This window comes from Salvelinus sp. IW2-2015, linkage group LG28 (assembly GCF_002910315.2).
Source record: "Salvelinus sp. IW2-2015 linkage group LG28, ASM291031v2, whole genome shotgun sequence".
Classification (NCBI taxonomy): Eukaryota; Metazoa; Chordata; class Actinopteri; order Salmoniformes; family Salmonidae; genus Salvelinus; species Salvelinus sp. IW2-2015.
Window position 1 is genome coordinate 13,476,648 of NC_036868.1, and position 18,106 is coordinate 13,494,753.

Sequence of the window (18,106 nt, forward strand, 5' to 3'; positions counted from 1 at the left end):
GTATGTCCCACTCATATATTTCCACCCTGTTAGGCTAAATTATAGAGAAAATTAACCAAATTTCTAAATGTTAAAATATGTTTGAAAGAGAAGTAAAAATCCTGTTAAAGTGTTGACCATTTTACTCGCTCAATCTTTCTCACTCACAGAGCTATGGCTAATTTGGGCTCCACATTTCCACCCGTATGCACCTAACAGGTTGGAAAATGCACCTAAGAAAATAAGTGCATGAGCTTGACCAATATGTTTTTTTCTGAAAGTCAAACACAAAAAGTCAAACACAAAAATATAATTTTTTTCTCTCCAAAAGTGTTGAGGTCCAAAAGGCACCACAAAGTAGGAATGACCCAGCTATGCTCAGACAGAAAAACATGTACTCTTAATTTTGTAAAGTATTTCTGGTTCACAGAGGAAGAGGCGAAGCTGTGCTATCTACTGAATGACTCAGATAATCTTTGCTATACTGGCTAGGACAGCCGTTAGTATATGTACTATAGTTAGCCATCTATGTTAGACACATTAGCTAGCTAGCTGGCTATGGTGAGAGGCAAGTTAACACATTTTAAGAGATGAGTAGATGGAAATAACCTACTAAAATTCTGGTCCAACAAATAAAATACAAATATACAGTGCCTTATTCATACCCCTTGATTTATTCCACATTTTGTTGTGTTACAGCCTGAATTCAAAATTGATTAAACATATTTTTTTTCTCTGACCCATCTACACACAATACCCAATTATAAAAAAGTTAAAACATGTATTTAGGAATCTTGGCACATTTATTGAAAATTAAATACAGAAATATCAAATTTACATAAGTATTCACATCCCTGAGTCAATACGTTAGAATCATATTTAGTAGCTATTACAGCTGTGTCTTCTGGGTAAGTCTAAGAGCTTTACTCACCTGGATTGTACAATATTTGCCTATTATTATTTTCCAAATTCTTCAAGCGCTCTCAAATTGGTTGTTGATCATTGCTAGACAACCATTTTCAAGTCTTACCATAGATTTTCAACTGTAACTCGGCCACTCAGGAACATTCACTGTCTTCTTGGTAAGGAACTCCAGTGTCGATTTGGCCTTTAAGTTATTTTTTTAGGTTATTGTCCTGCTGAAAGGTGAATTTATCTCCCATTTATTTTCCTTGAATCAATACTGTTAAAGTTTCAAGTCAAATTAAGAGGGTAACTTTGCGCAAGACTTTGCTTGTGTGAGCCACAACGGCTCATAGGAGCAGGAGCCTATCTCTCGTTTCTGTAGTGCGAGGCAGCTTGATGTACTAGTATACCAACTGGATAGAACGCTAGTCAATCGCAGGGCCTTACCCCCAATCTATCTCAATCTATCTTGAGTGCCAAGCAGAGACGCATCAGGTCCCATTTTTACAGTCTGGTATGACTCGGCCAGGGATCGAACTGTCCAACCTTCAAACCTCAGGGAGAACACTAACAAGGGAAACTGAGTTGGTTATGCAAGCCATAGGTATAACTTTATTGCATATTAAGTTGTTGGAAAATGAGAGGCATGCACAATTAAGCATCACAAATGATTTTATCAAGGTTTTACCTTACTGTACCCTTGGTGACCTGTGATAGATACATTGTCCTATAGGTRCCAGCTATTCTTGTTCTTAGAATCACTGTTGTTCAACAAACAGGTTACTATCAGTGTTCAGCTACTGTAGGTTTTCTTGATAATGTTTTCCAACATATGATTGGCAGAACCTCATTATAGAGCAAAAACACTTCTGTATTGTATAGAACTTCTTATTGAACATGTGACTACTGGTAAGAAAGTGGCACTGTAATTTTGACTGAACACGTCAAGCAGTTCAGCGACAATGGATGTCTTCCCTCTTCCTCATCAGTACAGTTAGAAATATTAGTAGCATCATTGGTGATGATATTCCTTCTCGGTTCTTGTCAGTTATGGAGGTCATCATTCAAAACTGTCTGTGAAAAAGAAGCACAAATTATGCAAAAGGRTTAGCATGGATGGAGACAAAGATTATCAATGTACAACGTATGAAGTGCACTAGTCACAATTTAATTCACATATCCTGCTGTTTTTAATTGTTCACAACCATATGTTCCGGTTTAGTGCATGTTGTCATAACCAATCATTCATTCACTCAATTTACCCAAGAGTGGTCTTATTGAGTAGTTCAATGAGGTGTTACAGCAAAGGTAGTGATGACAATGTTCACACTGTTGCCCATTAGGCAAGAAATAAGAACATTGAACTAGACTAACCAATTGTACAAATCCATTGAACTTTAGTCCAGGAAGGGAAATAGCAAAGTGCAGATCAGGGCATGAAGGCATCTTTCAGCCATTTTGGTGCCCCTCCAGCCCTTGCTTCCTATGGGAGAACATCCTTACCCATCTGATGATGATGATGATAATAATAATAATAATAAKAAGAAGACTTATACAACTCTTAAAATGGTAAAAATGAAGAAAAAGAAAAAATAGGAGTCAAAACAAAATCAGTCTAAACAAAACCATAAATAAAGAGAGGGGTGGGCTCAAAGAAGGGAAAGAGTGTGATGTATCAGTGTATGGGGAGGGTAGGGTTGGGATTTGGATACGAACCCGGTTTAGGATAAGGGGTGGGGTTGGGTTAGGATACAAACCCGGTTTAGGGTAAGGGGTAGGGAAAGGGTTTGGGTTAGGTGCTGCTGTGATGGTGTGCAGCTTGGTCAGCATCAACTGGAAGACAGGAGGGGGCAGCGTCTGCTGGACGACCTGCTGGGGTTGCCTGTACACAGCAATGACAAGGTTGGAACACAAAAAAAGATTAGTTGAAAGGCACACTGTCAGGTCGGGATCAAATGAGCTAAAAATATATATATATTTTTTTGTAGCCTTCAAATCAGACAACATGAACTCATAAGAATCAGACTGGTTCCAATCCATATCATAGATCATCTGCTCCCTTACAGATGCTCTGGTATGGTCCCTGTAGCATCCCCAGCTGAAAGAATGGTCAACACTCAAACTGATGGTTCATGAAAGTTTCATGCGGTACTATTTCCATAAACACACCGTAAGAGCTCATAATCTTTCTAGCTAGGTGCTAAGTTTGACGTTGTTACGTTTTTTCTTGGGTGCTTGAACAACCTTAACAAAAACGTATTTTCCTTTTCCTCTCTCGTGCCCGTTTCCCATATACCCTTGGCGCGTAAAACAGAGAAGGCAAAAAACCTGCTTTCAAAATAAAAGTCACACTAAACTGTCAAATATACAGGATAGGAGAGAGGATAGAAAGCTCATACAAGAAAATAAAAGTCCAAATATAGAGCAGACATTGTGATCGGACACTCGTTTTAGGGGTTCATTTACACTCCCACTAAATCAGGAGTGATTTGGAACAATGTACATGGTATACACAAAGAACKAATGGTTTCTGTACTTTAAATGACCTAAGACCAGAAATAGGGTATCAGAAAGGTATGGAATCATAGCACAAACGACTAAAAAGTAGAAGATATAGGATGTAAAGAGATTTGGGGGGGCATATATCTTAACCAGTCTCCAGCAACAAGAACAGCTTTTGAACTGGGCGTTCGAACACTGACAGCTTGGTGAGACGCTTGCCTGTCTTGTCTAACTTCCGATCACCAACACATATTTTGACTCTCCTTACTAGTCCATCTTTATCAACAGTAGTCTCTGAGACTACTCATCCGCCACTCATTTCTAGGCAGATCATCATCTCTCATCATCACTATGTCACTGAACTGCAGGTTTCTCGTCGGGGTGTGCCAGCACTGCCTGATGGCGATGTTGGCTAGATACTCTTTTCGCCAGCGTCTCCAAAACCGTTCTGCTTGATATTAAACATGCCGTCACCTTTTCTGAGCGTACATGTCCTCCCTGATGAATCTGGCAAAAGGAGGTAGAGCTGTGGTAGATTTCATAGTAAGCAGATGATTAGGGGTGAGTGGCTCAAGACTGTTTGGATCATTGAGGTTGTCAACGGTGAGTGGGCGATTGTTTACAATTGCCATTGCGTCGTAGAAGAAGGCTCGTAAAGAATAATCATCTAGTCTACCAGAAGAGAGTGAGAGTGTGGAGCTAAGGATACCTCTCACTGTTCTGATCTGTCGCTCCCAGACGCCACCCATGTGACTTGAATGGGAAGCATTCATGCTGAAATCACACTGTTTCTCAACGAGATAGGCAGTCAGCCTGTCCATGTCAACTTCCTTGAGCGCTCCCACAAAGTGGCTTCCTTGGTCACATTTAATCTGACGAACTGCACCACATATGGTTATGAAGCAGCGCTGACCATTAATGAAGGCATCTGTTGACATGTCATCTAACATTTCAATATGAACAGCATGAGAGCAAAAACAGGTGAAGAGAAGACCATACCTTTTGTGCACTCTTCGTCCTTGCTTAATGAGAAATGGGCCAAAACAATCCATACCGCAGTATGTAAAGGGCGGTGATGATTTCACACACTCTGGAGGGAGATCAGCAATATTTTTGCAAGGAGGCAACTGTAGACAGTATACCTCGACGCGTTGCAGGTTGGTCCTTGAGATTGACATTGAACTTGAAGCAGTCAGACTCAACGTGCCACTGAATCCCTAGTGCTTTTTCTGATGGCAAGTCATCAAATGCAAGGTTAAGGTCCTTAATGTCGGATGCACGTTCAGATGGTGGTATGCTTTCTAGGACAGCTCTGTCATTGGATACAAACTTGTGCAGTCGAAGACTACCCACCGCACAAAGTTCTCGAGCCTCACGTGCAAACTGAATAGCATGTTCCGTACCGTCTATGCTTGTGACCCTGTCATCTACATAAAAGTCGCTCATGATGAATTGTGAGCCTAGAGGGTATAGGTCTCTGTTCTCCTTAGCTAGATGCTTCAGCCCATAGTTTGCACATCCAGGAGATGATGCAGCACCAAACATATGCACCTTCATGCGGAACTCTTGAGGTTGCGGAACTCTTGAGGTTGTGGAGTAATGTCTCAGGCACATGGAACTGGTGAAACATCTTCTCAATGTCACACATCAACGCAACAGGGTGCTGCCAAATACACATGAGAACACCGTTCAGCTTGTCCATCAAATCAGGCCCTGGAAGCAGATGGTCATTTAAACTGGTTCCCTTGTACTTGGCAGAGCAATCAAATACTATGCGTAGCTTATCTGACTTCTTAGGATGATAGACACCATGATGAGCAATATACCATTTCCTGCCTTCATTTTCATCATCTTCAACTTCTTCCGCGTCACCATTTTCAATGACCTCATCCATGAACTTGACAATGTTCCTTATACCTTTCATCGTTTAACAGTTTCCTTTTAAGATGGCTGAGTCGTACAATGGCGAGTTGTTTATTGTCAGGTAGATTGGGTCTCTCCTTAAAAGGCAAGGGCATTTTATAATGGTCATGACTATTTTTCCTTATACCATCATTCAGCTTGTTCAGGAAGAGGATGTCATCCTCAGACACGGCCTTCCCATCTTTACTGGCGTCCTTGAAATTGGACTCCAGAATGTGAATAGCATCTGCAGGGGTTACTGAGGGGATCTCTTTGACAATGACCCAGTGATACAGACTAGCGACGCTTGGTGTATCGAGGAATGCCGATGAGCGCCCCACAATGCTCCATCCTAAGTCAGGTTGAACAGCGTAGTGGTCATCCTTTCCACCTAAAATCACTTGTTTTGGTGCCATTGCCCTTGAGCAGTTGTTGCCTATCAGAAGGCCAACCTCACAATCCTTCAGTGGTGGGATTTCATCTACTACTGTGGAGAGATGATTCCAGTGCTTGGCCGTTTCACAGGTCGGAATGTGGGTGCGGTTTACAGGTATGCAATCCTTGGTGTAGGTAGGAGGAAGATCGATACGGATGGTGGAGCTGTAACCTCTCACACGAAGCCCTGAGACCCTTTCACTTTTCACAACTGTGACACATCCTATCATAGTAGTTAATTTCAGTTTCACTGGATACATGTCTGCTTGTAAAGCGTTGCTCACTTCCTGGTCAATGAATGTAGTATCACTGAGTGTCAAGCAGGGCATAGAGAAGTTTCTCAGCACCTGAGTTGTTCTTTGATGACACCCACACTGGTACAATCATGGAAGTGTTAGTAGATTATCCTTCTCCAGCTACGTTGAGTGACAATGCAGTTGCTGCCTCGTCCATATTATTTTGGGAAGAAATTGGCAGAGGTGTAGGCCTTTTCCGTTTTACATAACTGTCATCGTGGAGACACGTGGGATGCTTTCCTTTGCAGGTGTCCCAGGTGTGGCGATTACGACAGTTCTTTGCACTGTGACCAGGTTTCATGCACCCATAGCAAAGCTTATTTTCTTTCACATATTTCCGTCGCTCATCCAGAGACTTGGTCATGAATTTAGAACAGCCATGGACCTGATGCTTGTTGTCCTGGCAAAACATACATGAAGGCCTTGCACTTCCTTTGGCTGACTTTTGATTCTCACTATCTGTGATTGTTTGAGTGCTGAGAACACTTGTCTTGTTCCTCTTGGTATCCCTGACATTTCGTTTCTCAGTGGTACATCCGGGTGAACGGAGAGCATAGAAAGAAGTTATCGAATTGCAGGCAATCTCTGCTTCCATCGTCATAAAAGTAGCAAAGTCCTGGAAAATAGAGAATTCTTGACTATTGTTCAAGGTTTGTGTAACTTGTTTTACACAGACTTGTGACTCATTTGTGAGACAATAGATCCGTATATGGAGCGAGCATAGTCACGATCAAGTAACTCATGGAAATTAAATTTTTCCTGTTTGGCATCAAACTCTTCATCAATGCCTGATTTCCTTTCATATTTCCCTCATGTGTCGACACGACGCCTTAACTCAGTTGACGGTGTGATGTGATCTCGAATTTCAAGATAGTTGCTCACGTCATCATCCTTTCCTTTCTCCAATATGTCGATCAGAAATGCCAGCTGGCTCTCTGTTATGTCTGACTTCAGTTGCTCTCTTGCTTTGCGGGCTTGGATCTTCCATTGGTCATACATGGAGATAAGTATTTTTTGCTTTTTCTGTGCTTCTCTTTGCTATGCAAGCTTTTGTATGCAGGGTGCTACATGATCGTGGACTACAGGAAACGGGGGGGGGGGGGCGAGCACACCCCCATCCACATCGACAGGGCTGCAGTGGAGCAGTTTGAGAGCTTCAAGTTCCTTGGTGTCCAAATCACAAAGAACTTAAAATGATCCACACACGTGCATAGACGTGAAGAAGGAGCGACAGTGCCTCTTCCCCCTTAGGAGGTTGAGAAGGTTTGGCATGGGTCCCTCAAATAGTTCTACAGCTGTACCACAGAGCATCTTGACTGGCTGCATCATTGCTTGGTATGGCAATAGCGCAGCTCTTGATCGCATGGCGCTACAGAGGATGGTGCGGACAGCCCAGTACATCACTGGGACTGGGCTTCCTGTCATCCAGGATCTCTATATCAGGCGGTGTGAGAAGAAGGCCCGAAAAATCGTTAAAGACTCCAACCACCCAATCTACCTTTGATCTACCTTGTTATTTTCCAGTATTACATTGTTATTGCTTACTGCATTGTTAGGGTTAGAGCTTGCAGCATTTCACTGTACTTGTGCATGTGACAATAAAACTTAAAACTACGCTTGCAACCTCTGCCTCTATCCAAGTAGTAGCACTTTATAAAGGATACTTGCTTGTACACACCTACATGTGCTCATTGCTCAGTGAARATGCCCTCCAGTGTTGTACGCCACTACTCTCCTGCAGCCATATCTGGAACTCCTAAACAGATAGATGGACACACAGACATGCTATAACAGACAAACAGACGGACAGAGAGAGAGACACACACACAGTGTGAGAGCTGTGCCAAAAAATAGAAAAAAGTAAACAAAATGTTAAATTCTACATGTGACGTTACACTATAAAGTCTAATTACATGCATTCAGATAATTCCCTTGTTTTTTAATAGCAACATACCATTAATCATCCCCTCTAGAGTAACTTTAATGGATCATAGCTTGCTAGCTATCTAAATGTTTCAACGCACCTTCCAAAGAGAAGGGTGCAATTGCGGCCCGCAATTCGGGGTGTTCCTGCATGTGGGAATTCCTGCATCTGCAGGAACAGCTCTTTATACTACTATTGGTAAATATTTTTTGTTAGGACAGGTGGGGRCGGGGGCGCTCCAGTACATTAGGTGGCGTTAATGCACAATAACGTTGGATGCCAGCCGCTGATAAACCCCACAGAAGAAGCGGTAGCTTGCTAGCCGTACACCGGTAAACAGTGTCCTTCACCCCCGCCAGACGGTCACTGTTTTCCCACAGTTCTGTTGACGACGGCGAGGGCAGGTGTTTGGCAGGCAGGAGTGAAGGACGCTGTGTGCTAGCTTAGTCGGCTAGTCCTAAGGAGGACTGCAGTACACGGCAGGTGGGAGACAAGCAAGCTAGCTAGTACACAGTGTCGCTAACTATCAAGCTAGGTAGTACACAGTGTAATCGTGACCAGTAGACAGTGTCCTTCTGGCACTGGAACCAATGCTTGCTCGGGGGGGGGGGGGGTGGGGCTGCAGTTGCACACTATTGACACCCCGAATTGCGGGCTGCATTTGCACACTATTGCTTCCAAATGTGAAATTACAAGACAAAAAAAACACTTACCGTACCTAAAGGTGTGCCACGATGATGTCTTGTTGTGAAGGTAGCTAGCCAGTGCCAGTGGGCTAGCTAGCTAACGTTAGGCAGTAACGTTAGCCAATAGTGCCTCTTCATAGCCAGCTAGCTACGAGCTATCTATCTAACCTACCAGTAGCTAGCTACATATAATAGCTAATTAGCTGGCTACTAGTAGCTCCCCATATCCCCTCCACTGAAATGTATAGTCCCCTCCCACAAACTCCTCGCACACACTGGGTGTTTTCTTCTTCTGTGGGGTTTTCTTCTTCTGTGGGGTTTCGTACTGGCTGGTGTTGCCAGGGCATCCTAAAAACATGTCACATCGATAGAGCTATGACCGAAAGTGACTGTTGCCAGCAAGCACAGGCAACCTCTCTTCCATCTCACGTTATTGAAATCACGCCCACAGTGTTTGATTTATAATCAACACAGGTCGAAAATTATAACTGAAATGAGGAACGAAATTGCAAAATGAAGCACAGCAATTGATCATTTGAATTTTGACAGTATGGAAAAGCATTGTCAATTGCCAATTATTTATATTTTTGTCACAATTCATGGCATCACAACAAGGAAATTAAATGGCAAACATGATAAATGATTTGTCATTTTAAGCATTTACATTTGATTTTTAAATGTGTCGCACTTTGCTACTTCYTTTTCAAATAGGCAGACATTATGCATACTCAATCATGAAAATGATAATGCAACATCTTTTCTTGCATTTCATTTTGAATTTTGTCACCGAAAATGCAAAATTGCAAATATGATATTGATTTATAATTTCTCCATTTGCATTTCCAATTGAGTTTAGGCTGCTAAATGCTTCCATAGATACTAGCCATATGACCACAACTACACTGAACAAAAATATTAACGAAACATGTAAAGTGTTGGTCCCATGTTTCCTGAGCTGAAATAAAAGACCCCAGAAATATTTCTCAAATGTTGTGCACACATTTCTTTACATCACTGTTAGTGAGCATTTCTCATTTGCCAAGATAATCCATCCACCTGACAGATGTGGCATATCAAGAAGCTGATTACACAGCATGATCATTACACAGGTGCACCTGGGGACAATAATAGGCCACACTAAAAGGTGCAGTTTTGTCACACAACGCCACAGTTTGCTCACATTTTGAGGGAGCATGCAATTAGCATGCTGACTGCAATAATATCCACCAGAGCCGTTGCCAGAGAATTTAATGTTAATTTCTCTACTATAAGCTGCATCCGATGTCGTTTTAGAGAATTTGGCAGTAAGTCCAACCGGTCTCACAACCGCAGACCACGTGTAACCATGCCAGCCTAGGTCTTCTACATCCGGCTTATTCACCTGCGGGATCGTCAGACCAGCCACCCAGTAAACTGATAAAACTGTGGATTTGCACAACCGAGGAATTTCTGCAGAAACTGTCAGAAACTGTCTGAGGGAAGCTCATCTGCATGCTCGCCACCCTCACCAGGGTCTTGACCTGACTGCAGTTCGGCGTCGTAACCGACTTCAGTGGGAAAATGCTCAACTCCGATGGCCACTGGCACGCTGGAGAAGTGTGCTCTTAACAGATGAATCCCGGTTTCAACTGTACCAGGCAGATGGCAGATCCTGGAGTCATGTGGGCAAGCGGCTTGCTGATATCAACATTGTGAACAGAGGGCCCCATGGTGGCGGTGGAGTTATGCTATGGGCAGGCATACGCAACAGATAACAAACACAATGGAAATTTGAATGCACAGATACACTGTAACAAGATCCTGAGGCCCATTGCCGTGCCATTCATCTGCCACCATCACCTCATGTTTCAGCATGATAATGCACAGCCCCATGTCGCAAGGATCTGTACACAATTCCTGGAAGCTGAATATGTCCCAGTTCTGCCATGGCCTGTTTACTCACCAGACATGTCACCCATTGAGCATGTTTGTGATGCTCTTGATCGACGTGTATAACAGCGTTTTCCAGTTTCCGGCAATATATGGTGGTCACACCAGATACTGACTGGTTTTCTGACCCACGGCCATACTTTTTTTTTAAAGGTATCTGTGACCAACGGATGCATATCTGTATTCCCAGTCATGTGAAATCTATAGATTAGGGCCTAAGGAATTTATTTAAATTGACTGATTTCCTTATATGAACTGTAACTCAGTGAAACCTTTTAAATTGTTGCGTTTATATTTTTGTTCAGTGTAGATAACTAGCATCGCTAGCAATACCATAATTAAATCACAATGGATTTGTTTTTGAATAAAGCAGCTGCCTGTTAGCTGCCGAGAGTCAGTGGAGTAGATAGCTAGTTATGTTGTGCTACCTGGAAAATGCCGTTAATTGTTTAGCTACCGTTAGCTAGCAAGTGAACTGGCACTGGCAGTATATGATAATGTAGTGAATTACATTATTTCTTCATAATCTTGCTCGATAGCTAGCTTCGTAAAGCATTTAGTGTTGTGTGCACTGTGCTGCACTTACCACCCCATTCGTTTCATTTGAAGTGTGTGTGAATGCCTGGCTCATGTCACTGATGTGAAATTGCTAGCTAGTTAGCGGTGCGCTCTAGTAGCGTTTCAATCGGTGACGTGCCTCGTTCTGAGACCTTGAAGGAGTTATTTCCCTTGCTTTGCAAGGACCACAGCTTTTGTCGAGCGATGGGTAACGATGCTTTGTGGGAAGCAGTTGTTTACAGTTCATTCAGAAAGTATTCAGACCTGTTGACTTTTTCCACATTTCGTTACGTTAAAACCTTATTTTCAAATGGATTAAATAGCTTTTTCCCCATAATGACGAAGCAAAAACAGAATTTGACATTTTTGCAAATCTATAAAAAATGTATAACTGAAATATCACATTTACATAAGTATTAAGACACTTTACTCAGTAATTTGTTGAAGCACCTTTGGCAGCGATTGCAGCCTCAAGTCTTCTTGGGTATGACGCTACAAGCTTGATACACCTGTATTTGGGGAGTTTCTTAATTTTTTTTCTGCAGATCCTCTCAAGCTCTGTCAGGTTGGATGGGGAGTGTTGCTGCACAGCTAATTTCAGGTCTCTCCAGAGATGTTTGATCGGGTTCAAGTTCGGGCTCTGGCTGGGCCACTCAAGGACATTCAAAGATTTGTCCCGAAGCCACACCTGCATTGTCTTGGCTGTGTGCTTAGGGTCGTTGTCCTGTTGGAAGGTGAACCTTCGCCCCAGTCTGAGGTCCTGAGCGCCCTGGAGCAAGGATCTCTCTGTACTTTGCTTCGCTCATCTTTCCCTCAATCAAATCAAATCAAATTGTATTTGTCAAATACGCTAACAGGTGTAGACTTTACAGTGAAATACTTACAAGCCCTTAACCAACAATGGAGTTTTAAGAAAACGTGTTAATTATTTACWAAATAAACTGAAGTAAACAATAAATAAATAAAATTACAAATGAAAAACATAAGAAAATCCTGACCAGTCTTCCAGTCCCTGCAGCTGAAAAACATCCCCACAGCAGGATGCTGCCACCACCATACTTCACCGCATGGCATTCAGGCGAAATAGTTAAATTTTGGTTTCATCAGACCAGACAATCTTGTTTCTCATGGTCTGAGTCCTTTAGTTGCCTTTTGGCAAACACCAAGCGGGCTGTCATGTGCCTTTTACTGAGGAGTGGCTTCCATCTGGCCACTCTACTATAAAGGCCTGATTGGTGCTATAGAGATGGTTGTCCTTCTGGAAGGTTCTCCTATCTCCACAGAGGAACTCTGGAGCTCTGTAAGAGTGGCCATCGGGTTCTTGGTCAACTCCCTGACCAAGGCCCTTCTCCCCCAATTGCTCAGTTTGGCTAGGTGCCCAGCTCTAGGAAGAATATTGGTGGTTCCAAACTTCTTCCATTTAAGAATGATGGAGCCCACTGGGTTCTTGGGGATTTTCAATGCCGCAGAAATGTTTTGGTACCCTTCCTGTCTAGAAGCTCTATGGACAATTCCTTTGACCTCATTGCTTGGTCTTTGCTCTGACATGCACTGTCAACTGTGGGACCTTATATACACAGGCGTGTGCCTTTCCAAATAATATTTACAACAGGTGGACTCCAATCAAGTTGTAGAAACATCTCAAGGATGATCAATTTAAACAGGATGCGGCTGACTTAAATTCCGAGTCCTATAGCAAATGGTCTGAATACTTATGTAAATAAGGTATCTGTTATTTACGCTTCATTATTATGGGTTATTGTGTGTAGATTGATGAGGCTGTAATGTAACAAAATGTGGAAAAAGTCAAGGGGTCTGAATACTTTCCGAATGCACTGTATATGTTCAGTGGGTCCCTGCTTTGAGCCCAGGTTGGGGCAAGGAGAAGGACGGAAGCAAGACTGTTAAGGTAAATTCACACACTAAGCGTAGCGTAGTGTTGCAATGTCATTTTTCGTCAAAAGTCWAATTTTATTAGTCACGTGCGCCGAATATAACAGGTGTAGGCCTTACAGTGAAAAGCTTACTTACGAGCCCCTAACCAACAATGCAGTTTAAAAAAAACTATGAGTAAGAATAAGAATAAAAGTAAGAAGTAATTAAAGAGCAGCAGTAAAATAACAATATACACAGGGGGGTACTGGTACAGTGTCAATGTGCGGGGGCACCGGTTAGTTAAAGTAATATGTACATGTAGGTAGAGTTATTAAAATGAATGACTATGCATTGATGATAACAACAGAGAGTAGCAGTGGTGTAAAAAGGGGGGGGGGGCAATGCAAATAGTCTGGGTAGCCATTTGATTGGATGTTCAGGAGTCTTATGGCTTGGGGGTAGAAGCTGTTTAGAAGCCTCTTGGACATGGACTTGGCGCTTGCCGTGCGGTAGCAGAGAGTACAGTCTATGTCTACGGTGGCTGGAGTCTTTGACAATTTTTAGGGCCTTCCTCTGACACCCCCTGGTATAGAGGTCCTGGATGGCAGGAAGCTTGGCCCCAGTGATGTAGTGGGCCGTACGCACTACCCTCTGTAGTGCCTTGCGGTCGGAGGCCGAGCAGTTGCCATACCAGACAGTGATGCAACCAGTTAGGATGCTCTCGACGGTGCACATCTTTTGAGGATCTGAGGACCCATGACAAATCTTTTCAGTCTTGTGAGGGGGAATAGGTTTTGTCGTGCCCTCTTCACGACTGTCTTGGTGTGCTTGGACCATGTTAGTTTGTTGGTGATGTGGACACCAAGGAACTTGAATCTCTCAACCTGCTCCACTACAGCCCCGTCGATGAGAATGGGGTCGTGCTCGGTCCTCTTTTTCCTGTAGTCCACAATCACCTCCTTTGTCTTGATCACGTTGAGGGAGAGGTTGTTGTCCTGGCACCACACGGCCAGGTCTCTGACCTCCTCCCTATAGGCTGTCTCGTCGTTGTCGGTGATCAGGCCTACCACTGTTGTGTCATCGGCAAACTTAATGATGGTGTTGGAGTCATGCCTTGCCATGCAGTCATGAGTGAGGGAGTACAGGGGGGGACTGAGCACGCACCCCTGAGGATCAGCGTGGGGGATGTGTTGTTACCTACCCTTACCACCTAGGGCGGCCCGTCAGGAAGTCCAGGATTCAGTTGCAGAGGGAGGTGTTTAGTCCCAGGGTCCTTAGCTTATTGATGAGCATTGAGGGCACTGAGCTCTAGTCAATGAATAGCATTCTCACATACAGTAGGTGTTTATTTTGTCCAGGTGGGAATGGGCAGTGTGGAGTCCAATAGAGATTGCATCATCTGTGGATCTGTTAGGGCGGTATGCAAATTGGAGTGGGTCTAGGGTTTCTGGGATAATGGTGTTGATGTGAGCCAAGAAGGGCGGCTCCTTGTAATACACTCCGACAATAACCGTTCTTATTACACCTCAGTGCATTTAACATACTTTGTACTACCTGAAAATTGAGACGCGCCGGATCATTCCTTCTGTAGCCGTGGGGGCAGTGTTGTTGCTTCGGTCCTTGATCTGATCTTTAGGCTATATAGGCTATTTATCAAAGTAGCCCATTTTGCATTGATAATCAACTATAATCTCAGCGTCTGTTCAAACAGTAAACAGTAAAAACAAACAAGTATTTTGTTTGGAAGTAATAACTATTGATTCAAGGCTATTGTGAAATGGTAGAACCTAATGTAGCCAACTATATATACTACATGACCAAAAGTATGTGGACCCCTGCACGTCAAACATCTCATTCCAAAATCATGGGCATTAATATGGAGTTAGTCCCCCTTTTGCTGCTATAACAGCCTCCAATCTTCTGGGAAGGCTTTACACCAGATGTTGGAACATTGCTGCGGGGACAAGAGCATTAGTGAGGTCGGGCACTGATGTTGGGTGTTTAGGCCTGGCTCGCAGTCAGTATTCCAATTCATCCTAAAGGTATTCAATGGGGTCGAAGTCAGGGCTCTGTGCAGGCCAGTCAAGTTCTTCCACACCGATCTCGACAAACCATTTCTGTATGGACCTCGCTTCGTGCACGGGGGCATTGTCATCCTGAAACAGGAAAGGGCCTTCTCCAAACTGTTGCCACAAAGTTGGAAGTACAGAATCGTCTAGAATGTCGTTGTATGCTGTAGCATTAAGATATCCCTTTACTGGAACTAAGAGGCCTAGCCCGAACCATGAAAACAGCTCCAGACCATTATTCCTCCTGCTCCAAACTTTACAGTTGGCATGATGCATTCGGGCAGGTAGTGTTCTCCTGGCATCCGCCTAACCCAGATTTGTCCGTCGGACTGCCATGTGGTGAAGCCTGAGTCATCACTCCAGAGAACGCGTTTCCACTGCTCCAGAGTCCAATGGCGATGAGCTTTACACCACTCCAGCCGACGTTTGGAATTGCACATGGTGTGCATCTGCTCGGCCATGGAAACCCATTTCATGAACCTCCTGACGAACAACTCTTGTGCTGACGTTGCTAGCATATCAAACTGGGATAATGTTTTAGGTTACACCGGCAAGTATATTTGCCAGGGCATATTATTTGGTTATTAATCGGATTATTTCACATGGAGATGTGGGAAGCAAAGAAAAAAAGTGCACATTATCAAACGTAACAAAAAAAATCCTTCTTCAAACACAAAGATCCTTAGCTAGAAATAAAATATGTAAATACTTGCTCTAGTAAAAAAAGATGTATTATGCAGCTTTATTGTTTTAGAAAAGGGGATGGATTACACAGGGAAAAGTGCCTTCCTTTTTTCTGTTTACTTGTCACTCCTATTGGCTCCTCCACTTGAAGGTTTGTGTTCTCTGATTGGCTCAAAGTCAACTTGTTGGCTACTGAGGAGCAGGGCGATTCTACAAGTAGAAACATCATGTTTGTCTGTACCAGGTTGGTACTCAGCAGGTTACATATTTTGTTCTAGCAAGAGATGGAACGGCCTCCTACTGTGCTAAGTACCTATCGGCCCTCAGTTTTCTTGGTGTGTCTGACTTCTAAGTGCTTAATTTAATTAGATGTAACAATTATTTGTGCCTAGTGAACAAATGCTGTCATTATATATTTTTTCTTTCTTCTAGAGACAAAACGTCCTTGAGTGCCTCATATCCTGTCACAGCATATTTTCCACGTCTACACATATCTGACAACAATTAGCATGCTTTTAGGACAGGGACTTTGTAACTAAGGGGTGAAGAGAGTGGGAAAAAACAATAGTTAGCAACTCTGAATGTCTTTCATTCAACAGCGTATAATCACAAATAATTACAGGACTTGTATTAAAACCATTTACAGCTTTTAATAGGCTGCATTTGCATTGTGTGTTGACTCAATTTTGCAATTGAGTGCAAATCAACTGATACACATCTTTGTGTGTATCAGTAGTCTGAGATCAAATAAATGTGTCGGGTTTCAATAGAACCATGGGTCGTTCCCAGATCAACGGCAACAGGCAGCTCCTCTAATAATTGCGCTGATTTCATTAGTGGGGGATGGAACTGAGACAAGAAGGTGAATGACACCGAGTGAAATCCTGTCATATCACGACACACATCATTTCCTCATTTACTTTCATGTTCTGCGTGATATTTTTCATATCGTAAATCAAACGTCTTCCTTTTTGCCACATCAGCTGCTAATAAGTTCAGTAATTAAAGAATATAAATATCATACATCTTGAATTACATCATTAATTGGATAGTTGATTGATACAGGGACCATGCTCTGGGAGACATTAGGGAGACGGCGGGCGGTTGCAGGGATGGGGTGGATTAATATGTGTAGGTATATTGGCATTTCATCAAACCCCTCTGCAAACAAGCCCCTCTGAAACTGTGGGTGTGGCTGGCACGATGAGGAATCACTTCCTCTAATTCTGGATACTTGGTATAGTGTGTAAAGTTAAAGGATGGCTAAGTTTATGAAGCTAACAAAAGGTAACTGTAGGAATGCGCAGGTTAGCGTTTCTCATAATGATTCTTCTTCTGGAGGCAGCTTTGCAGAGTTGTCACTAGCTGGAACAGCCACAAAGTCATTTTTTAAAATTTAAACCTAACCACACTGTTAACCCCAAACTTAAATTAAGACCGAAAAAAATTCATGAATTTTTACAATATAGACAATTTTGAGTTTGCAGCTGGCCCATCTAGCGGAAATCGCTCAGTTCTGCCTCAAGGACAAGACTCACCCCAATAAACGTGAAACTGCAACTAATGCGGAATGATAAGAGAGAGTAGTTTGAGGTAACAGAATATTACAGCAAATAGGAGTGCTGTGATAGGACAATATTGACCCCCCAAAAAAGTTACTGTAGTACGTTTGCAAAATTGTATCAATATATTCCTTTAGAGAGAGCGGTAAAAGTTATCCATCCCAGTGGTCCTTACTAAGGGCTACTTTAGAGCCCAATGTGAGTTGTGAATGCCTTGTGTTCTAGCATAAGGTACAGCTTACGGTAATGTATAACAGCATGAGAGAGAGAGTGAGAGAGAGAGAGAAGTGTCATAGGGAGGAGGTCTCCATCAGTAGTTACCTGCAGTAGGAGCCTCTCGTCCCCGATGACAGCTGCTTTGCTCCAGTCGATGATCTCGGAAAAAGGCAGCTCCCAGCCGTTGCTCAGTAGGACAGGGATACAGGCAGCCTGGGGGAGGAGGACAGTAGCCCAGGGGGAAGCACAGAGAGGGTCAGTGGTAATAGAATATGCACATACACCTCTATTATGGATACCAGTCTCTACCCTTCTACTGGACTGTTAAGAAATAGTCACAGTTATAAGAGCTAGTCCAGATATTTCTTTACAGTAAAGTATCAGATTTTTTGGTGTCATGTCTACAAACAGGTTCATCTGAATGCCCTGTCATACAAAGTAGAAGGTGGAATGTTAGTCACACAATGGTAGGGCGTATTGTATAACGCTATTTAGTTGAACCTATTGGGTCTTATCATTAGTGCAGATAATTAGTTACTAGCATCAAACAAATACTTGGGTAATTAGATACATTTTTAGTTAG

General features: G+C 42.9%; 1 protein-coding gene and 1 long non-coding RNA gene across 5 annotated transcripts in view; both read right to left on the reverse strand.

The window, feature by feature from the left end:
* The window catches only part of LOC111954432 (exostosin-1-like), a 313,392-nt gene that overhangs the window by 35,641 nt on the left and 259,645 nt on the right, over positions 1-18,106 (reverse strand). Inside the window, exon 4 of the mRNA XM_023974172.2 lies at positions 17,629-17,736. Within this exon, the coding sequence (XP_023829940.1) occupies positions 17,629-17,736 (108 nt within the window). The remainder of the gene's footprint in view (positions 1-17,628; positions 17,737-18,106) is intronic.
* On the reverse strand, positions 633-9,087 carry LOC111954433 (uncharacterized). 4 transcript variants are annotated; one of them, XR_002875974.2, is made up of 4 exons: positions 8,663-9,082; positions 7,699-7,805; positions 2,260-2,767; positions 633-1,959 (listed from the first exon to the last, which is right to left on the reverse strand). It is a non-coding gene; the product is annotated as an uncharacterized lncRNA (long non-coding RNA). The 4 variants fall into 4 exon arrangements; XR_002875975.2 differs by having other exon boundaries at positions 633-2,767; positions 7,699-7,858; positions 8,663-9,087; XR_002875973.2 differs by having other exon boundaries at positions 633-2,767; positions 8,658-9,080.